General features: G+C 44.5%; 1 protein-coding gene across 2 annotated transcripts in view; it reads left to right on the top strand.

Annotated features, from left to right (window-relative positions):
• Nucleotides 1-23,659, top strand: part of MED25 (mediator complex subunit 25) — a 1,733,520-nt gene that overhangs the window by 976,297 nt on the left and 733,564 nt on the right. For both annotated transcript variants that reach the window (XM_044059360.1, XM_044059361.1), the window contains exon 13: nt 19,969-20,026. In XM_044059360.1, coding sequence (XP_043915295.1) covers nt 19,969-20,026 — 58 coding nt within the window. The remainder of the gene's footprint in view (nt 1-19,968; nt 20,027-23,659) is intronic.

Raw genomic sequence — 23,659 nt, forward strand, 5'->3', positions numbered from 1 at the left:
CCATTAAGCTAGTCGTCAGTCCTCCGGTACTCAGTCAGGTGCTTTAGCAGCCCCTGATGCCCACTTCAGTTGATTCGCAGGCTGCTACAGAGACTCTTTCTGAGTCCGGTATGCCGCAAAACTCTTGTTCGTCTAAGGATCCTGCAGTCGGCTCTACCTTGGATTGGTCCAGAGTCGCTGAGCAGGCACCGGCTTCCAAGGAAGTCCTTCTCACCACAGAATCTACACACAAACCGTCTTCTTTCGCGTCTAACGTTCTTTCGAAAACAGCCGAGTTCCTTTGGACCAGGGTTCGAACCACACCCAAGACACTGACTACCCACTATCAGGCGCCTGCTACCTTGCTTCAGTCTCAAATGCTTAAAATGGTGGAAGACCTTATCATGCTGATCAAGGGAAGCCAAGCTGCCCCCTCTAAAAGGAAAAAAGATCTGTCCCCAGTAGTTTTGTCTGAACAAGAGTCAGATGACTCTGATGCATCTGACTATGAAGGCATGCAACCTCTCTCCACGTATAAGGATTCTGATGCAGAGGAATCCATTCCTTCAGCCTCTCCCCCAGAAGATTTTTCCTTTGGGGAAACCCTGCATACTTTAAGGGTGCATTTCCAATGGGAGTGTCAGGGCTACCTTCAGTCTAAAAAGAGACTCCGGGAATTCCCAGATCTTCCACAGCACAGACCTTTGGCCACCCCCTCACCCCCCCCCCCCCCCCCAGTCCTGGATGTGATGGATGATGTTTTCCTTGACTCCAGCTTGACTCCTGATGCCCTACTTCCTGCTCCCAAAAAAAAACAGACACGGGTACTACAGAGTCCCTGACTCATACAAATATATTTTTAATAATCCAACAGCTGACCCTGAGATCATTTCTGTGAACCAAAAGGAATTAAAGCCACCTCTGCTAAGAATCCCAACCCCTGAGGCAGGGATTCCCGAGCATTGGACAGATGGGGTAAAAAAGTATACACCTCAGCTACTCTTGCTATCAGGGCACTAAATTGTCAGTTCCATATACTTAAATGCCAGCAATATACCTTGGAACTCCTTAAGCAAAAAATGTCTTCCTTTCCTGTTGGGCAGAATATAAATATTTGCAAGACTTAATGCATTCTGCAAGTCAAGTAACTAAACACACTTTGCACTGTGGATTTGATGCCCTAGAAGCTTCTTGCAGGGCAGCACTCACTGGATCTGTCATTAGAAGATATGCTTGGCTTAAGGAACAACCCCTGCCAGACCATGTCAAATCTAAATTGTTGGATGTCCCCTTGCACAAAGATAACTTATTTTGGCACTAAGGCAGAAGAGGTCTTAAGAAAATGGAAGAAAAAACAAAATCTTTGCAAACAGTTAAAGATTTCTTATGGCTCCAGCCCCCTAGGTTCAGCAGGCATTGTCCCTGCAAGAACTGGTCCTTTCTTGCTCCAAGTAAATAGGCCCAGCCTAGGCCTCATGGAAACAGATGCCCCAGACAGCAGCCCCAGGGAATGCAGAGATCTAAGCAGTGGACTACCTCCACTTCAAAACTGGGGAGTTCTAAGCCACCCCCTTATGGTAAGAACTCACAATGACTCACCACCTGTCAACCTTCCCTCTGCCCACCTTCACTTACCCCTAGAAGGAAAACTCTCTTTTCACTCAAGCACCTGGGCCAGCATTACCAAGGACCAATAGGCTCTAAACATTGCGTCTCAGGGATACAAATTTTCCTTACACACCCTTCCAACCCCAAAAGGGTTTGCTGATCTACCATGAAATCCGTGGGCAGAGGCTCAAAAGCAAATCCATTCCCTGCTCTCTCTGAGGGCAGTAGAGCACTTTCCTGCAGAACAGATAGGCCAAGGCCTCTACTCCGGACTTTTTCTGGTGCCCAGAAAAGAGGGTACCTGGCACCCCATCCTCTATCTATCCATTCTAAGCACCTTCCTGGTGATTCCAAAATTCAAAATGCTCACCCTCCAGCAGCTGCTACCCATGCTCTCCAAGGACTCTTGGCTATCCGCCCTAGATCTAAAAGAGGCCTACCTCTACATTCCTATCAGGGAATCATGCAAGAAATATCTCCGCTTCAGGGCGGAATCTCAACACTTTCAGTTCTCAGCACTTCCCTTTGGCTTATCTACTGCAACCAGAGTTTTCCCAAAATGCCTTGCTCCGGCCATTGCCTTTTGCAGACAAATATTCAAATTTACCCATACTTACACAACTGGCTTATTCAGGCAGACAGCCAGGAAAAGCTGCTCAAGCAACTGGCCTTTATAAAGACTCTACTAACCTCCCTAAGGTACACAATCAACTAAAAGAAATCAAAACAAGTGCCGACCTGAAGAATAATCTTCCTGGGAGCAAGTCTGGACGCAGCATCCCAGATGGGCATACCTTACACCAGAGAAACAAATTTTCCTGACAGCCTGCTTCTCTCAACTGGCCACCAGACACCAGCTTTCTGCAAGGAAAATCCTGCAAGCTCTCGGGTTCATGGCATCTTGCATACTCCTCATTCTATATGTCAGACTGCATATGAGGAGACTTCAGTGGTACCTAAAGAGCCTAGTGTCAAGACCTGGAAACTCTTCTGCTGATTATTCCCTGCCTCAGAAAGGAATTTCTTTGGTGGGCAACAGCATGCTCCCACAACAAGGGACTGCCCTTCTCCCCTCACCACAGATGCATCAGACTACTCTTGGGGTGCATTCCTGAACGGTAGGTGCATACAGGGCCAATGGAGCTCACAGCAAATCCCCCTGCACATCAGTCAAAAAGAGATGATGGCTGTACAGCATGCCTTGATAGCTTTCAAGCCCCTTCTGTCTCCAGGGGTTCTCCTGATCAAAACAGACAAACACAACTGTGATTTGGTACATCAACAAGCAGGGAGGGACTCACTCCTACCCTCTGTGCAGGCTGGCCATGACCCTTTGGCTCACAGACTCTTCCATCCAACTACACCTGTTAGCACAATACCTACCAGGCTCTCTCAACTCCCTGGCAGACCTATTAAGCAGAAACCTTCTGGACCCACACGAGTGGCAGCTCAGCAGAAGTACCTTCACCCTAATAACTCAGAAATGGACAACCCCGAAGGTCCACCTCTTTGCCTTCCACACCAATCAGGCTTGCAAAGTGGATGCCCTGTCCTTCCTCTGGGTCGACCTCTCTGTCTATGTCTTTCCTCCCCTACCTCTCATCCCCAGGGTACTGCTCAAAATAAGGGAGGAAAAACCAAGGACCATTATTATACCTCCAGACTGGCCCCAACAACACTGGTACCCCTTGCTGCGCAGCCTGACCCGCTGCCTCCATGGCATCTTCCTCAGATTCCAAACCTCCTAACCCAGAGGGAAGGGGAATTCATGCATCCCCAATTGCAGACACTCAGTTTGGCAGCTTGGCTTATTCCCTTAACCTGAGCCAATCTGACATCCTCAGTAAACAGGTTCTGGATGTTATCCATGAGGCCAGATGCCCTAGCACCAGAAAGTCTTATGCAGATAAATGGAAAAGGTTCTGCACCTGGATCCAGGCTAAGGGGGCCAATAGAGCACAGCCCTCCATCCCTCTCATCCTGGATTACTTAGCTGACCAACTACACTGTGGTCTCTTTCTCCTCTATAAAAAATCATGCCTCTGCTATTTCTGCTCATTTTCCCCACTGAGCAGCCCCTTTTCTCACATCCTTTGATCAAACAGTTCCTGAGAGGCGCTAGCAATTTCAGCCCCCCGCCCCCCGAAGGGCACCAGCTCAGCTTGGGACCTTAACTTTGTCTTGGAAAAGCTCACCCTGCCTCCTTACGAACCAGTTTCTTCTGCAGAGCTAAAATTTCTCTCTTGAAAGACCGCATTCCTTCTGTCCATCACGTCAGCTAGAAGAGTCTCTGAGCTGCAAGCACTCATGGCTGTGGAACCCTTCATCTTCCATGCAGACCGGGTATCCCTCAGAACTAACCCATCCTTCATGCCCAGGTTGGTGTCTACTGTGGCTTTCAACCAATCCATTAATTTGCACACCTTCTTTCCTAATCCCAGAACAAGGGGGAAAGGATTCTTCACTCTCTAGATGTGCACAAACAGCTCCGATACTATCTGACAGGACTAAATCCTTCCGAAAGTCTGATCAATTGCTGGTTAGCTTTGCTACAGGGGCAGAAGGCAGAGCCATCTTCAAGCAAACCATTTCCAAATGGATAGCACACTACATCCATTTCTGCTACAAACAGCATGGTAAGCCTCCCCCCAAGGGGGTCAGGACACACTCCACCAGAGGAGCCTCCACCTTTGCAGCTTTCCTCATAGGAGTCCCCACCATGGACATCCTGGAGGCTGCCATCTGGATATCTTTTCACACTTTTACCAAGCATTACCACCTGCCTCTCTTCTCCAAATCCAGGACAGGGTTTGCCTTTGCAGTCTTGCAGGGTACCCTAGCTAGCCCCTAGCTTCCTTGACTACCTCCACCCATTTCCTCAGCTTTGGGAATCTACCCAAATGTGATGACTGCAACAGTGAAACACGAAGAACATAGTACAGTTGTGTACACTTACCATAAATGTAGATATTCGCGTGTATTCATTGTTGCAGTCCTGGTTTCCCTCCCTCCATCCCCCTTTTTTCTCTTTCTCCTTTTTTTTCCATTCTTCCTTGTTGTTCTCCTTTTCTTACAAGGGACATATTGGTATTTATTTTCCACTGGTGGGGTTCTTCCACCAGAACATGACCTCCTACTTTGGGGGCTCCTGACAGGTTAGGGCAAGAAAACCTGATGTAATGTTGTCGGCTGCCTTACTTTATACTACTGACAACCTGGCGTCTGAGGGTTACCCTGGCAGGGCTAACCCAAATGCGATGACTGCAACAGTGAATACACTCAAACGTCTACATTTATGGTAAGTGTACACAACTGTACTATTTCAGATCTGACTTTTCCCATGGGTAGATCTGCATCAGAACATAGAATCTGCACTTTGTCGAATCCGATGAGTTCTCTGAGGTCTGCTCTGACCAAATAGGACCCATCCAAATCTCAGAGTCATATGGTGAGTGACAGCTCTGACAGGGCTGGGTCAGCTCTGAGGTTTTTATATCTGTTCCTCCCTCTCAAAGCTTCAGCAGTGGAGCCAGCCTTGCATCCTGGTCACTTGGCATCTAGGGTTGACCCATCTTCTGGAGTTTCAGCTCCCAAGGCAAGGCTCCCTGGATCCATGTCAACTTCTGCTTCTGAGACTTTCAAGAGTGTATTCCGTTTGCCTAGGGAGAAGACTACACCATCAAAATCAGATCCAACCCTCCCCTATAGGATTTTCCAGGGTCCAGAGCCTACTGTTTTTGCCCCATCAGGGCAGCCAGTTTTCAGAAGCTTGAACCAGCTTTCTTGCATACGACTGTATCACTTTCTGAGCCCTCCCCCTGAACAAGCCATAAAAGTGGTATATAGGAAACACAGGTGCAAAAGGAGGCACATGGATTCCCCTGAGGAATCCCCTGCTACTGACACTGATTTTGATGAAGGGAAAGGTATTCCCCAGATCCCCCCTTGAGGATGTCTCATTCTGGGAGAGTCGTGAACTTCATCGACAGAAAGGTGGATGGTCTTCCCAGACACTCTCCCCAGAAGAATCAGTTCTACTTGAAGCTTTTGGTTCTGGCCCGTGTAATCTTGGGTGCCCCCCCCCTTCCCCTGGTGAATGAGATGGTAAACCTAATCTTTTTATGGGCATGGAAGGAACCGGACACAGCTGAACCAGTCCCCAAAAACTCAGACTTCTTGGTTGCTTCCAGCTATCTTTCCTATTGGAGCAAGGGGCTGGCAGTAGATTCAGTGGTACTTGCAGTAGCCACTAAAAATGAACTTGCAGATGAAAGTTACTTTCTCCATCAACCAGGTAGAGAATCCCGTGTGTTGAACAGATTTGTAAAGCATGTCTATGCTTAATCTACTTTTTCTGTGAGAACACTTAATTATTTGGGACACATCATGTTTCCAGAGAGAATTGACCAAGGATATTGCCAAGTCTCTCCAAGTGACCTTATATGTGGATCGAAAAAAATCTATTGATTCACAATTGGCAACCCTTCAATCCTTATCCAGTATATCAATGCACATTCTCTCCAAAAGCACGGAGGATGTGTCAAGTGTAGCTGGCACAGGCATTACCATCAGGAGGTATACCTGGATGCAGCTATGTGACTTTGTAAAACATTTCAAGATGTCCTTCATCAATGCCCCTTATGATAGATGAGCTGTATTTGGCCCTAAAGTTAAGGAAGCTATCTCCTGGATTTTACATCTTTCTCGCTCCTTATCTGCCATAGGGATCAAATTCCATACCCTTAAAGGACTTTCTCTAGAAACCAAAAGGGAAGGAAGAGGATTTGGTGTCATAAATCTTAGGGGTTCACAACTGACACGTCTGAAGAAAGAGCCCCCACCCCCCGAGGCAAACGGGAGAACTGTTCTAGTGGATGTCACCCTAGGGGCAGATATAGTCTGCAGAATCAAGGCTTAAGAGAAGCCTTTTCACCCCTGAACAATTGCCCAACTATCCCACTGTGGAGGCAGTTGGGGCTGCTTATCCTTACACCCAACAGCCTTGGATATCTGTCACTCAAGACAAGTGGGTTCAAAGGATTATTACCAGAAGTTATTTAATTCCCTTACAATACCCTTCCCCTACCCCCAAAAAGGATTATTACCAGAAATTATTTAATTTCCTTACATACCCTTCCTCTGCCCCCAGAAGACTTCCCCATGTCCCACCCTCATGAAGGGAAGCAACCACTTCTGAAAATAAGGAAACTCCTAAGAAATCAAGTCATCCAAGAAGTTCCATCAGACCAGAGGATATAGTGCTGATGGAAAGCTGGAACCTGAGGTTAATTTTGAACGAGAGCCACCTGAACAAGTTCATGAAGCAGACAAAATTCTGGATGGTCACAGTTCAGTCCAGTATTCCTTTATTGAGAAAGAATGATTGCATGCGCCCAATAAATCTTCAGGATGTGTACTGTCATATAAGTTGGACAGGCAGGGATTTCAGGAAGTATCTCCACTTCTGGCTGGGAGTCTGTCATTTCCAGTTTAGAGTTCTGCCCTTTGGTCTTACAACAGCCCCCCAGGTGATTAAAAAGTGTATGGCAGTAATGGCAGCGTGACTATGACTGTAAGGATTCTGAGTATTTCTGTGTCGAGGCGATTAGCACATTACCGCCCCCATCAAGAATCTACTCATTCAAGCCAGAGACTCCTTTCTCCAACTGTATACAGTTTTGGGGATCACAGTAAATTTAACAAAATCCAAGCCATATCCAGTACAAACTTTGGTATTGGAGCACATCTGGACACAAAACTTCAGATAGCAAAGCTTCCACACACATGAGTTACGGCCCTCCATAAACAAGACCAAGACACCTTATCCTATCAGAAGCAAGAATAATTCTTCACCTTCTGGGAACAAAGGCAGCTTCGGTCATGCTAGTGCCTGTAGCCAGATACTATATGCGATACTTCTTAGGTTCATAGGAGGTTACCAGGCTATTGGACCTAGGGTCTTTAGAAGCCTAGCTGTGTTATACCCTTGTTCCCTTATTGACCAAGTTGTATGGTCTGTATTTGCAGCGCGAGTCTATGATCAGAACCGACTGCCCTTAGCTGACACCCCCAGGGTAAATTTACAGTCTCCCATCCAGTTGTCTGTGTTATGCTTAAATAGGGTCATTGAGGAGCTCTATTTTCAAAGTCAAAAGTCAAAGAAAACTTTGTCATTCAGACTCACACAAGTGCAAAAACTGAATGAAATTCCGTATCGCCGCAGCTATCACCAGACTCAATGCAACAAGACATTAATTCATATATTGTCTACTATATACCGTAATCTTCTAGATAGATAATCCTAATATTGCACATAAATTAAACTCACTTTAACATGCATCATACGGTAATCTCTTTGCTTGCTTATTGCACAGTACTGAGTTAAGACAGTGCATTAAAGACTTGCATTGACTATTGCCCAGAATGAGACATTCATGAGTATTGCACTGTGGCTGAGTTAAGACTAGCATGAGATTTTGCACTGTGAGACATTTCTCTAGCCTTACTATTACCCCTGATGACCAGTGATTTGGCTCGACTTACTGAGTATTGTACTGATGTTGGATTGAGACAGGCAGTCAAGTTATTGCACAATTTGAGACAGTCTTCCACATTGAACTGATTGCCCAGATGGTTGGTATGGAGTGTGATTGTTGCCACAGTTCAACAGTCTGATGGCCTGTCGGGAAAAAGCTGTTTTGAATCTCATAGTTCAGCATCTTATGCGCTTCCCAGGTGATAGGTACACAAACAGTCTGAGCAGAGTGGGTGCAGTCCTTAATTATTCCTTTGGCCCTGCCTAGACATTTGGACATGTGCAGGTCATGGATGGCTGGTAGGGTGGTCTTAATGATCCTCTCAGCTGCCTTCAGTATTCTCTGGAAAGCCTTGTGCTGAGAGGTAGAGTAGCTTCCATACCACACTGTGAAATTGTTTGTCAGGATGCTTTCTGTTGTACCCTTGTAGAAGGTTGTGAGAACTGTTGATGGTATTTTTGCTGTCTTCAGCCGTCTCAAAAAGTGTAGCCACTGATGTGCCTTCCTCACAGTGACATTTGTATTGGTAGATCAAGACAAGTCCTCATCAGTATGCATGCCCAGAAACTTCATTCTACTCCCCCTCTCTCTCTACTGTTTCTCCATTGATGGTTGCAAGAGAATATTCCTTGCAATTTTTTCTGTAGTCCATAGTTATTTCCTTTGCTTTGTTCACGTGTAGTGCTAAGTTGTCACTGTCATACCAAGTAATCAGTTGTTCTACCTCAGCCCTGTACGCTACCTCATCATCGTTGTTGATTAAGCCCACTGCTGTTGTGTCATCAACTTGATGTGCTTAGTGTTGTACCTCACTATGCAGTTGTGTGTTAGCAGGCTGAACAGCAAGAGACTCAGTACACAGCCTTGAGGAACTCCAGTATTCAGAGTGATGCTGACCAAAGAGTTATTTCCTAGGCATACTTTCTGAGGTCTGTTCATGAGAAAGTCCAGAAGCAAGTTACAAAGTGGTGTGTTGATGCCTAGTTGAAGCTGCTTCCTTACCAGCTGTATAGGCACAACTGTATTGAAAGCAGAGCTGAAGTCAATGAACAGTAATCTCACATAGCTGTTTTTAATTTCTAGATGGTCCAGGGATAAGTGAAGTGCCAGTGCTATGGCATCCACAGTAGAGTGGTTTGCTTGGTAAGCAAACTGCAGCAGGTCAGGATCTGCAGGTAGCTTTGATGTTATTGCTTCTTTGACCAGCCTGTCAAAGCTTTTCATCACAATGGAGGTTACATGAATTGGGTGGTTCAATGGACTCTGGCCATTAACTGGTCAATTAGGAAACAGCCCATGTCTTTGATAAGGATTTGCAAAACACAGATACAGTAGTGGGTTGAGTCTCCTCATGTACCACAAGGGAAACCCTTTGTTTGCCTGTCTCCCCATGCCAAGGATGCATTCCACCTGGGGTGGGGGGGGCATTACTTGGGAAAGAATATCCAAGGCATGTGGTCCCAAAGAGAAAGAAGCCAGTTAACACATAAGTGTTCTGGAGAAGAGAGCAGTTTTCTGTAGCCCTTTGGGTGCGATATCTCTCCAGACAGAAACCATGGCAGTAGATTGGCACATCAGCAAACAGGGAAGAATTTGATCGTATCCGTTGTGTCAAGGGACAGTGAGAGTGTCGCAGTGAGCGATATCTTCTTGGTGCTTTCTGATAGCAATGCACATTCTATGGTAAAATAAACAGGTTGAGCAGGTCAGTCCTATTCCTTCACGAGTGGTCCCTCAACCCTGTGATAATAGAGCAGATTTTATGTCATTGGGGGCCAACCATACTGCGATCTCTTTGCCTCTCCCCACAATACCAAATACAGCTTTCTTTAATTCTCCAACAGTGGGAGTCACCCAGAGATGCTTTGATGCACTGTTGACCGCCTAGATTCCTTTATGCATATTCTCCAATGCCCCTTATTCCAAATTTTTTACAGAGAGTAAGTACAGTGAATTCCACAGTTATCCTCATAGCCCCTTAATGGCCTTGACAAGTGTGGTTTCCCTTCCTCTGGCCTCATTTAGTTCACCCTCCCGGGGTGCTTGTCTTGGACCCAGACCTTCTTTCCCATCCTTTAGGGTTGTCTCACCCAAACATTCGGTCCCTCAAGCTGGCAGCATGGTTTCTCCAGTTCCAGTTTTAGTATGACAGTCCAGGTTTTCTTCCTCAGTTATTCACATTCTCTCATCTTCCCCAAAACCTTCTGCCAGAAAAATCTACAAAAGCAAGTGGAAGAAATTTTGTCTTTGAGTTTCTTATTCAACTTCTTTCAGAATGGGGCTCGTCGTTTAACCATTTAAGGTACAGTTAGCTGCCATGTTTTCCTGTTGGAGAAAGTTATACAGGCATAGTTTCTCTGATTGCCCAAGGCTTTCCTATAATGCCCTCCACTCAAAAATTCAGTTTCTCAGTTTCTCTTTGGGATATTCCTATTTTGTACAAGCTTTAATTTCTTCTCTGTTTGATCCTGCTGCTAAAGTTGATGTGTCAGAATACTATCTCAACTGCATGCCTTGTCTTCAAAACATCTTTACTTGATTTTCTATAAGGACAGTGTGCCTCTGAAGACCAGCTGCTCCTTTCGCCTAGAGGTAGCTTCTGAATTTTCCATTAATCAGTCTATAAATCCCCCAGTGTTCTTTGCAAATTTTTCTAACAAAGGTGCATATAGATTATGTATCCTAGATGTCTGTCAGTTAACTTTTTACCTGCATCGAACAAAACCTTTCAGAAAATCTGGCCAATTACTTTAAGGGGTATGGAATTTGATCCCTATGGCAGATAAGGAGCGAGAAAGATGTAAAATCCAGGAGATATCTTCCTTAACTTTAGGACCAAATACAGCTCATCCATCATAGGGGGCATTGATGAAGGACATCTTGAAATGTTCTAATTACTTGTTTTATTTTCAACTGCTAAGCTGGGCAAACACATATTAAAGTCACCCTTTCACACTGGCTGTCCCACTGTATATCTTAAGTCTATCAAGAAAGAGGCTCATCTTTGCTCACAATCCCAAGAACTCATTCAGATAGATCAGCATCTTTCTCTACAGCCTATTTTTCTAAAGTGCCAATAGATGACATTTGTGCTGCGGTTACCTGGTCCAAGGCTTACACTTTCATTTCACATTATAAATTAGACATATAGTCCAGATCTAGAGCCTCTTTGGTTCAGCAGTGCTCTGGAGTCTCTTTCCATAAGCCAAGCAAGTGCTAACAGAGCAGGGGACTGTGTCCCATTTGTTTAGGAATGGATGGAAAAGACAGCATTGGATACAAAAGTTATGCAGTTACCATGCCGCTAGATCTGTGTTGTCTATTTCTGCCCTTCCTCAGCTCCCCACCCTTATTCTCCTTACTTTTAGTTTATATTTTGTTCACAAGTATCACACCTAGATGAACCTAGGCTGGTTTACCCTTGGCTCCTGAAGGTTGTTTCACAACTCTATTTGCTTATGTCTTATGGTTTCTCTGTTATGTATTGTATTCCTCTTTTCACCACAATGATAGATCTGTGTTGTCTTTTTCTTTAACTTCCCTTCCTTTTGTTTTATCCTTTGCTCCTGGAATGACCATATCAATCTCTCCTTTGACTTTGTCGTGTATATTTCAAGCTCTAGGTCCAGAAGCAGAGTTTATGCTTTATGAGGTGTTCACACTTGTGCGTATAAGGAGATGATGCACGTTATGATGAGGTATGGGCGGAATTGATCTGATGTAATTCTCCACTTGCAGGAGGGTATGGGTAAGGAGAGAAGCCTGAGCATTAGATCCAAAGTCAGTGTCTCCATAGTCAACATATCACTTTGGTAGCGTACGTGTTCTTGTACATTTATTTCAGTTCTCTTGCTGAGTCTGTCTCTCATCACAGAGTTTAGGGAATGAGAATCAGACTCATTCTCACTGTTTTACAGTAATGTATGATGTTGATTCAGGTTCCCATTTCCTTGATAAAACAGGAAATATTACCAGTCTTGGCTGGGGAGGTCTCTTGTGGATGAGACGTAGAATTATTTGTACTAACCCTGCTGGCTTTGCTGGATAAGCCCTCAGGGGGGGCTTAAGGTTGCAGTAAAATCTTCCACTTGATTTTGAAGTGAAAATGGTTCTCACACAAGATAGAGCAGTGCCCTGTTTTACTTCAGTCAGTAATTTGTACGTGTTCTTGATTTTATAGTTGTCTCTTTTGTTGGGCTTCATTTTTTTTTTTCCAAGAACTTATGGGTTAGTTTTCTGCAATTTTTCAGATAGAGAGAATTGAAGCTCAGCTGTGGATTGATGAGCAGTTCCTTTGAGACAGCTGCATCTCTCTCCCCTTAGAAGACCTCCTTTCCTTTGGGAGACTTAGGCTTAATGTTCAGCAGGCTTCCTTGCCCACTGTTGAGCCTAAAGGATAAGTAGTGTTAGGAGTTCATCATTAGGCTAAACTCCATTTCTGAGAGTTTAATCTGTGCAAGATGGATTCTGGATCTTTAGGCCAACAGATTTAGTGAACTGTCTGGATCCTTTTATGTCATCTGGATTTTGTTTCCTTGATTCCTCCATCATCTTAGAGGGGGATTTTGACTTTATTACTGTGACAGTCCATTTGCTCCTTTGTTTCTTGACAGGGGCAGAAACTGTGAAATGGCAGTCTTCTTTGACTCCCTGAATGTACACCATTTGATCATGCATTCATTGAGACAGTTTCACTATTAGATGGACTGATGATTAATTTCCTCTGCTGCAAGGAGAGAAGGGTGAGCATTTACCAAACAGACATTATGTTGTGAACTGACAATTGCATTATCTTTCACAGTTTGGCAGTTCCACTCTGCTGGTATCAGGCCCTGTTCTACTACAGGATTAGCTATCTACCGTGCATACTTTAGAATGTCTTGGTACAGGCAATGCTGCTGTATATATTGTCTCAACCAAATCTGTACTCTGGCCTTTTTAGGTTAAACTGTTCCCCAGAACTCAGACTTCTGAGCTGTGTTCTTATACTCTCCTCAGACCTCTTCCACCTTGCTGGCTTACTGCTTTACATTTGGCCACCTATGGGTCATATCATAGAGGATCTTTAATGTTAGATACAAGAGGTACATTCTTAACAGTATCACTTTTCTTTGAGTCACTGTCCTGCCCCACTTATAATGGGCATCCCCACTAGCCAGTTTTGGCTGTTGAAATACCTTGTATGTTTAGCAAGCATTTACTAGTATATTGGTTGTTAGTAATGGAGGTGCCAAGTCTTCTTTACTGTTGCTTAATTTCCAGGAAAGTGTGCTCACTAGTGACAGCAGGCAATGGGTTTCATTAAGGTGTGTGCTGCTACAGGTAGTGTTTTCCCTCTTGGCTCAGGAATTTCTGGTGAAAAAACTGCCAAATTATGATTTGAGGAAATTTGTGGAAAAGATGGATCCAACTATAGGATCTGTCAGATTGTAAGTATATTAACAGTGTAGTTGTCAAATTGTTGGTGTTCTTCGTGTTTCACTGTTGCAGTCATTATATGTGGGTAATATGTTGGCAGGTTGCCCTCAGTCGGCCTGAATAACAAAGTCTTGGGTCCTGCGTCGGTTCCTGTCTCCTCTTCCATGACGTCAGGTCATCAGGGGAATAAAACATGCAGCCGACGCCATTTTATTCAGTCTTTCATGCCGAGTGGTGCCCGAAGCAGAAGCAGTTCGCAAGTGACTCCTGAAATTTTCGCATTCGAGTTTCATAACCGAAGTCTTCAACTAAAGCTAAGCACCACGTTGGGGAAACATTTTCTTGCTCCTTACCAATTTCAGTAAAAGTTAATTGCATTACTTGTGGGAATCAAATAACTCATAAGGATTTTCATTTGTACTGTATTCCTTGCCTAGGCCCAGATCATAATGTGCCTTGCTGTCGGTTTTGTGCTAGATTTAACCAACACACTATTAAGCGTCGGTATATGTTTGCTTCTAAATATTTTGGATCCAGATTTAATTACCCTGAAATATCGTCTGTTAGCAATCCGACTACCGGAGTTCACAAAAAAAGCAAGGAAAAAGACAGAGACAGACTGTCGAGGTCCAAAGCCGATAACGAAACTTCTCCTAAGCCAGTCGCCGGTTCGCCGGTACTCAGTGAGGCACTTTCCCAGCCCCTGATACCCACTACTTTTGAGTCGCAGGCCTCTACCGAGACCCATGCTTAGTCCGGAATGCCATGAGATTCTCAGAGTATTGAACCCGCGGATGTCTCTCCCTTGGATGGGTCCGAAGCCGCTGAGCAGGCACCGGCTTCTGAGGGTGTTTTCAGGCCTCAACATTTTTATATAAAACTGACGCCAGCCTCAAAAACAAGATCAAAAACATCTTCTAAGTCTAAAAAAACGACACATGAGCCACGTGCTTAGGCCCCTATGCCTAAAAAACAGATTATCAAAATGGCTGAGGACTTAATTACCTTGATCAGGGCTTCCCAACCCCCCCCCCCCCCCCCCCTGCTAAGAGGCCTAGGCAAGACACTGATTATGAGTCCTCATATCAGGTTTCCATTTCTTCTGATTCCTCTTTTGATCAGGAATTTTCTATTCCACCCTATGAGGATTCTGATGCAGAAGAATCCATCCCATCTGCATCTCCTCCTGAGGATTATTCTTTTGTAGAAACCTTGCATACTTTAAGGGAACATTTTCATTGGGAGAGTCAGGATTTCTCTGAATCAAAAAAGAGGCTTAGGGATTTTCTTCTTCTTCCTCAGCAAAGGCCTTTGGCAATACCTCCTGTATTAGACATTGTTAATGATGTGTTTTCGGAATCAAGCATGGCTCCTGATTCCCTACCTCTGACTCCTAGTAAGCCAGACAGATATTGCAGGGTTCCTGACTCCCGCAAATTTCTATTCAAAAATCCTGCTGCTGATCCTGAGACTGTCTCACAGGGTCCCAAAGGTGTAAAGGCCTCTACAGCCAAAAATCCTACCCCCTCTGATAGAGATTCCAGGGCGCTGGATAGATTGGGAAAGAAGGTGTATATGTCTGCAACCTTGGCAATTAGGGCCTTAAACTGCCAGTTTAATTTGCTTAAATATCAACAGCATGTTATGGGCTTATTGAAACAGAAAATGATGTTGATTTCTGATTGTGTGGAAAGTAATGAATTACAGGAATTATTGCATTCAGCAGAACAGGTTGTAAAGCATACTTTGCAATGTGGTTTTGATTCCTTGGAGGCCTCTTGCAGGGCCGCAGTTACTGGATCTGTGATTAGAAGGCATGCCTGGCTCAAGGAGCAAAATCTGCTTGATCATGTTAAAGCTAAATTGTTGGATGCCCCTTTGCAGCATGATACTCTGTTTGGTAATAAGGCAGAAGAGGTTTTAAAGAAAATTGAAGAAAAAGCTAAATCTATGCAAACTGTAAAAGATTTCTTACAAGTGCAGCCACCCAGGTTCAATAGACACTGGCCTACTAAAAATGGCCCTTTCCTGTGTCCGACAGAGCCTCTCAAGGCAAATCCAGGTGCTCAAAAGGCTCCAGATACCAATCACAGGGTTCTTACAGGTCAAAGTGATGGGGTGCCTCCACCTTCAAATCTGGAAGAAGCAAAGCACAACCCTACAGTAAGCAGTCTCAATGACTTCCCTCTACCTTCACTAAGCACTTATCTTTTGGCAGTCCCCTTGGGGGGAAAATTGGCACTTCATGCTCAAAATTGACAGATAATTACCCAGGACAAGTGGGTATTAAACATAGTATCCCAGGGGTACAGATTTAATTTCCATACTTTACCAATTCCAAACGGTTGGCCAGATCTGCCACAAAATCAGTGGGCAGAGGCTCAGAAACAAGTTACGTCCCTCATGGATATGGGGGCTATGCAATCAGTACCAGAAAAGGAAAAAGGACAAGGTTTTTACTCAAGGCTTTTCCTGGTACCCAGAAAACACAATGCCTGGCGTCCAATTCTGGATTTAACAATTTTGAACACATTTCTGGACATTCCAAAATTCAAAATGCTGACTTTATAACAGCTACTGCCTATGCTGGGCAGGAACGCTTGGTTAGTGACTCTAGACTTAAAATAGGCATATCTGCATATCCCAATAAGGGAATAGTGCAGAAGATACCTCCGCTTCAAGGCAGGCTTTTTGCATTACCAATTCTCTGCACTGGCCTTTGGCTTATCTACTGCGCCCAGGGTCTTTACAAAGTGCCTGGCACCAGTAATTGCATTCTGCAGACAAAGAAGCATACAAATTTATCCTTATCTAGATGACTGTCTCATTCAAGCAGAGAAACAAGGACACTCTTCTTCAACATCTGGCATTTGTTAAAAGGCTTCTAACATGCCTAGGGTACACAATAAACAAAAAGAAATCCCAACTGGTACTCTCTCAAATAATTACGTTCCTGGGTGCAAGCTTGAATACAACTGCCCAGATGGCTTACCTTACGCCAGACAAACAAAGGCAACTGACAACATACTTCAAACAGATGGCAACAAAAACCCAGTTATCTGCAAGACAAATTCTGCAGTCTTTGGGGTTCATGGCATCCTGCATTCTACTAATTCCATATGCAAGACTGCATATGTGGAAACTTCAGTGGTACCTAAAAAGTTTATGGAGTCTACATTGTCACTGTCTGGAAACAATGATTCTTCTCATTCCCTGCCTACAACAGGAGTCCCTTTGGTGGCAGACATATGTCACCAAAACTAGAGACTGTCATTCACTCTACCCCCTGCCACCCAAACCCTAACTAAAGATGCATCAGACTATGCTTGGGGGGGCCCAACTGGCGGGGAGATGCATTCAGGGCAAATGGAGCCCAAACCAAATGCATCTGCATATCAACCAGAAAGATATGCTAGCTGTTCAGAATGCTCTGACAGCCTTCAAGGACTTACTTCATCCAGGACAACTGCTGATAAAGACGGACAACACCACAGTTATGTGGTACATAAACAAGCAGGGGGGTACACATTCCTACCCCCTTTGCAGACTAGCCATGGCATTGTGGAACACAGCCTTGACTTACCAAATACATCTTCAAGCTCATTTCCTGCCAGGAAAACAAAATACTCTGGCAGACGATCTAAGCAGAAATCTTCTGGCCTGCATGAATGGAAACTGGATCCACAAATCTTTAGCATGTTAACACAGAAATGGGGGAGCCCAGACATCTATTTGCCTCTCCCCAAAACTATCAACTGGACAAATTCTGCACAAGGACTTATCACAGACAAGCATGGAAAGTGATGCCCTATCTTTCAGTTGGAAAAAAAACTATCAGTCTATGCCTTTCCACCACTGCCTCTTCTCTCCAAGGTCTTATTAGAGGTCAGACAGGAAAAACCAAAATGATCCTAATTGCTCCAGACTGGCCTCGCCAGCACTGGTATCCAATTTTAAGGAATATGTCTCAACTCCCTCCTTGGTACTTGCCTCAAATACCTCATCTGCTGTCTCAGCAGAACAATCAAATTCTGCACACTCAGCTCCAAACTCTGAACCTTGCAGCATGGCTGATCATTTAATTATTCAAACAACACATCTCAGTAAATCTGTGATGGATGTCATTTTGGAAGCCAGAAGGCCTAGTACTAGAAAATCTTAAGCTAATAAATGGAAGAGATTCTGTGATTGGAACCAAGCACAAGGAATGGACACAGCAAAGCCAAATATCCCTCAGATTTTACAGTATTTGACTGAGATGCATGACAAGGGCCTATCTTTTTCTTCAATAAAAATCCATGCCTCTGCCATGTCGGCCCATTACAACACAGAGCCTCCCCTCTTTTTTCATCCTCTGCTTAAATAGTATCTTAGAGGGGCCAAAAATCTATGGCCTCCCAGAAGATCACCAACTCCTACATGGGACCTCAATTTTGTGCAGGAAAAACTCACCCTGCCTCCTTTTGAACCAGCAGCTACTGCAGATATAAAATATTTATTTTGGAAAACAGCTTTCCTATTGGCAATCACGTCAGCAAGAAGGGTTTCAGAACTAGAGGCTCTCATGGCTGTGGAGCCTTTTATTACATTTAACCTGGACAGGGTGTCCCTCAGGGCCAATCCTTCTTTTATGCCTAAGATGGTATCCAGTGAGGCTCTTAACCAAAAAACACTTCACCTGCCAACTTTTTACCCAAATCCGCAGAACAAGGGGGAGCGGATTCTGCATTCATTGGATGTACACAGACAACTAAGATTCTACTTAAACAGGACCAAATCTCTAAGAAAGTCTGAGCAACTACTGGTGGTATTTGCTGCAGGATCAGAGGGGAAGGCTATATCAAAACAAGACTATTTCTAAGTGGATAAGCCACTGCATTCGTTTCTGCTACTTGCACCATGGTAAGCCTGTGCCCAAGGGGATCAGGTCACATTCCACCAGGGCTGCCTCTACCTCAGCAGCTTTTCTCAGAGGAGTTCCAACCAAAGACATTCTAGCAGCTGCTACTTGGAGCTCGGTTCCTACCATCACAAAGCATTATCATTTGCCGCTCTTCTCCAAATCCAGGGCAGGCTTTGCCACTGCAGTTCTGCAGGGCCTTATAGCCGCTCCTTATGTTATCTAGTTCCATCCTCCCATCCATAGCTTTGGGATTCTACCCAAATGTAATGACTGCAATAGTGAAACACGAAGAACATAGTACAGTAGTGTACACTTACCATAAATGTAGATGTTCGATTGTATTCACAAATGTAGATGTTCGAGTGTATTCACTGTTGCAGTCGGGGTTACCCACCCGCCATCCCCCTTTTCTATAACTTCTCTTTCCTTCACTATATTCTAAATCCTTTGGGGTGTATTTGCATTTAGATGAAGGTAAAGTTTACGTTGCTAAAAGTGCATTTGCATATATATTTCTGTTTTTATATATATATATATATATATATATATATATATTTTTTTTTTTTTATTTTTTTTTGCTCACCATTCGGGGGGCACCTGACATCTGGGGCAAGAAAAACTGAATAAAATGGTGTTGGCTGCATGTTTTATTTCCCTGATGACCTGACATCATGGAAGAGGAGACAGCAACCAACACAGGACCCAAGACTGTGTTATTCAGGCCGACTGAGGGCAACCTGCCAGCAGATTACTCAAATGTAATGACTGCAACAGTGAATACACTCGGAACATCTACATTTATGGTAAGTGTAGACAACTTTACTTTGCCATTTGTTGATTTGGAGGAAAACACTTGCTAGGAGCCAGGGTTGAACTTTGCAGATTGGTTGAGTTCAGGCATGCATCTGAAGTGTTAATCTCAGAATGTATTGGAATAGGAGCACAGGATCTTCCAGGTCCTCCTTCCCCAAATTGTTTGTGGTGAAAATTAACCCTGCCACTGCGACCCATAAAGGAGGGTCCCGTGCTCAGTCAATTGATAGGGTAAAAGTTTGTTGAGTCTGTGAGGGGGTGCTCTTTGATTGGTTCCATGCACTTATCCTGCTATCCACCTGTAATTAAACAGTCCCTCCATAGAATCTCTGCTATTAAAGCTTCTTGTACATTGGAGAAGTGCATTTTTGTATATCACATGTTAAGTGTCAGATTTTCATTATGTCTTATTTTGTAGGAAGTGTGCTCAATAAGGGGCTGGACATGTTTATTTAGTTGCTGCTGAGATCATGAAATGTGCCTGCAGTAAGCCTGTACTTCCTTAAGGGAAGAGAGCTTCTGAAAAAAAAGTCTTATGTTTTGGTTAATAGAGGGTGAACCAATATGTCATCTCAAAGAATGACCCCTCAGTAGATTAGCTGGTATGATACAAATCATGTGTTATTGTATAACTTGCAAAATTTTAGCCACAGGCATATTTTTCCGGATGTGTTTCTTACTTTTAAAAAAGTGCCTGTTTTTTTCTTCTAGAAAAACAGACCAGTGGCCACAGAAGTTGATTATGCAACTGATTCCACAACAACTACTGGTATGTGTCGATTTTATTATTGGAGCCCTGTGCTTTTCACTTTTCTGCATCAATGGGGAAGTTATATACAATTAATTTCATCTACTCCTGATTTTCCCAGCTGCTTTTGTGCAGCAAGTGGTGTTTCTGGTAGCAGGGAAACAAGTGTGATGTGCTGCAGTGTTTCGCCCCTTGAGTTGTCTGTTGACAGAATTTTGGAATACCAACAGTAAGCCCTCGATGTCCTTCATGGATGCATCTGCAGTCATAACAACTGGGTTGTCCTGTCGTCAGGCAGCCCTTCAGTCGGCCGGATTCCAAAGTCCGGGTCCGGCTTCGGCTGATGTCGCACTTCACCCGACGTCATCTCTGTTGGTCTTCGGGTATATAAGCATCAGCCGACGCCATTTTCTTCAGTCTTTCTTGCCGCGTGGCGCCCGAAGCAGAAGCTGTTCGCAAGTGCCGGTCGGTCGGATCCAGAGATTACTTCTACCGAATACTACTTCGAAGACTTCTAAAGCTAAGTACCCGTTGGGGACTCTTTCTTGCGTCAGCCGATGTCAGAAAAAGTTAATAATTGTTTAACCTGTGGGAAACAAATACCTCATAAAGATTTCCACTCTTTCTGCCTGCCTCTTTTGGCCCACCCCACGGCGTAGCAGCCTGTTCGCCTGTGCTTCTTTCAACCGACGAACGCTTAGGCGTCGGTCAGAGTTTGCAGAACAGAATTTCGGTTCTGACTTTGCGTACAATATGCCGACGGACCCTCCGACCGCATTCTGCCAAAAACGCAAAGAAAAGACCGACACTTCGCGGTCCGCGGTTTCGGCGAAACCATGGTTAAGCAAACATGAGTGTCTCGGTTTCGGCGAAACCGAAAACTGATCAAACTACTCCTGAAACTATCACTACAACTGAGGTCCCTGCTAACACTCTTGAATCGGCCTCAGAAATTTTACCCACTACGGTGCTTACCACTGATTTATCAGACACCATTCCCTTGGATGTCTCTACCCCAGCACGTGGTGCTGCTAGGCCTCCAGCAGCCATGTCCATTAAGGCCTTCGCCAGGGCTAAAGCAGCCAAGACTACTAAAACAGTGCCTGTTAAACCCCCCTCCACCAGGCCCTCTGCCAGTTCTCAAATGCTTACCTTGGCAGAAGATTTAATTTCATTAATTAGAGGATCTCAATCTCACCCAGACAGGGCCTCTCAGCCCCCAGAAAAGAGACCTAGGACAGAGCCCCCCTGAGCCAGTGTCCTCTGATGATTCTGCTGATGAATCAGACATAACTGACCAGCCAGAGGCTACTTTCTCCAATTTTGAAGATTCTGATGCTGAAGAATCCATTCCAGCTGCTTCCCCTCCAGAAGAATTCTCCTTTGGGAAACCTTGCATGCCATGCGAGAACAGTTCCAATGGCAGCAACAGGATTTTTCAGACTCCAGGAAAAGACTTAGGACTTTTTTGCACCTACCACAGCACAGGCCCTTAGCTATCCCTCCTGTTCTCTCTGTGGTGGATGATGCTTTCAATGATGCCTGCTCCGCTCCAGATTCTTTACCCCCAGCCCCTGCCAAACCAGACAGATTTTACAGGGTGCCAGATACTCATCACCACCTCTACAAGGCCCCTCTTGCAGACCCGAAACTATATCCCAGGGTCCCAAGGCAGTAGCATGACCATAGCTAAAACCCTGTTCCTTCTGAAAGGGAAGCAAGGTCATTAGACAGATGGGGTAAAAAGGTTTACACTTCAGCCACTCTTTCAGCTAGAGCTTTAAACTGTCAGTTTCACATGATACAATACCAAGAGTTTATGCTTGATCAGTTAACTAAAAGCTAACCACTGATGAATCTCTTGATAAGAATTATGTATTAGAAATGGTAAATAACATACAGCAGGTTAGTAACCATTCTTTAAAATGTGGCTATGATGCACTGGAGGCTTCATTTAGATCAGCCATGACTGGCACAGTAATTAGAAGGCATGCATGGCTAAAGGAGCAAGCTTTACCGGATCATGTTAAATCTAAATTACTTGATGCTCCTATGGATAAATCAAGTTTGTTTGGTACACCTGCCCAGCAGGTTATGAAGAAAATGGAAGAAAAGGCAAAATCAGTCCAGGCAGTTAAAGAATTCTTGCAGGTTCAACCCCCAAGGTTTAGCAGGAACTGGCCTGCCAAAAATTGGTCCTTTCCTGACTCCACAAGACCTCAAAGGGGCAGGAATAGACGTTCCAGAGGCAGAAACCAATCCAGAGGAGGTGCCTACAGAGGACGACAGTGGCAAGGTAACAACAGAGGCACAGAATCAACACCTGCCTCTACATCAACACAGCCACAGTGACTTAAACCTAAATCCGCCAACCAGGGAACAAATAGCAGCTCCTCTAGGCGGAAAGCTAACCTTATTTTCAAAAAACTGGCACCACATAACAAAGGACAAGTGGATTTTACGAACCATAGATCAAGGTTACGGTTCCACTTCCACACTTTACCAGTCAAAGGAGGAATGCCAAACCTACCTCCAAATCAAAAAACAGAGGCTCTACAGCAGATAATGGAATTAGCAAACATGAGAGCTGTGGAAAAAGTGCCAACAGCAGAGCAAGGAAACGGGTTCTACTCCAGACTATTCCTAGTTCCAAGAAAGGAAAAAGTTGGAGACCAATTCTAGACCTGTCCACCCTAAATACTTACATCATTGTCCCAAAATTCAAAATGCTGACCCTACAGCAACTTCTTCCCATGCTGGGCAAGGAGTGTTGGCTGGTAACTCTAGATCTCAAGGAGGCATACCTGCACGTCCCCATTCGACCTATCTGCAGAAGATACCTCAGATTTCTTGCAGGATCAGAGCACTATCAATTCTCAGCATTGCCCTTTGGCTTATCTACTGCCCAGAGTATTCACAAAATGCCTGGCATCAGTAATCGCCATTGCAGACTACAGGGAATTCAAATTTATCCATACCTGGACGACTGTCTGATACAAGGGGACAACAAAAGCAAGCTGACAACAGATTTACAAAGGGTCATTTACTTGCTTCAAGCACTGGGATACACAGTCAATTTACAAAAGTCAAGGCTGATACCATCCCAGACAAGGACTTTCCTGGGAGCGGAATTGGACACAGTAAGACAAATGGCATTCCTAACCACAGAAAAACAAAAGAACTCCCTCTTTACTTCTTGGCACTAACAAATCTGAACAAGTTAACAGCAAGAAAGGTACTGCAGGCCTTGGGTTTCATGGCATCATGCATAATCTTGGTTCCATTTGCCAGACTACATATGAGAAAGCTTCAGTGGTACCTAAAGAATTTATGGTCCCAACACAGACACAGCCTAGAAACGGAAATCCCACTAATACCATGCTTAAAACAGGAGTTCCTATGGTGGGCTCACGCATGCCAGTCAAACCCAGGCCTGCCCTTTCGCAAGGGTCAAGCAAGCCAGACCATCACAACAGATGCTTCAGACCTAGGATGGGGGGCACATATGCTGGACAAATGCGTGCAAGGATTGTGGACACAGGACCAACTTCACCTGCACATCAACCTAAAAGAAATGCTGGCAGTAAAACTGGCAATCCAAAAGTTCAGACCATTTCTCAAGGAAGGCCAGTTGATGATAAGGACAGACAACAC

This window comes from Protopterus annectens, chromosome 17.part0 (genome assembly GCF_019279795.1).
Source record: "Protopterus annectens isolate FY-2018-M chromosome 17.part0, PAN1.0, whole genome shotgun sequence".
Lineage (NCBI taxonomy): Eukaryota > Metazoa > Chordata > Ceratodontiformes > Protopteridae > Protopterus > Protopterus annectens.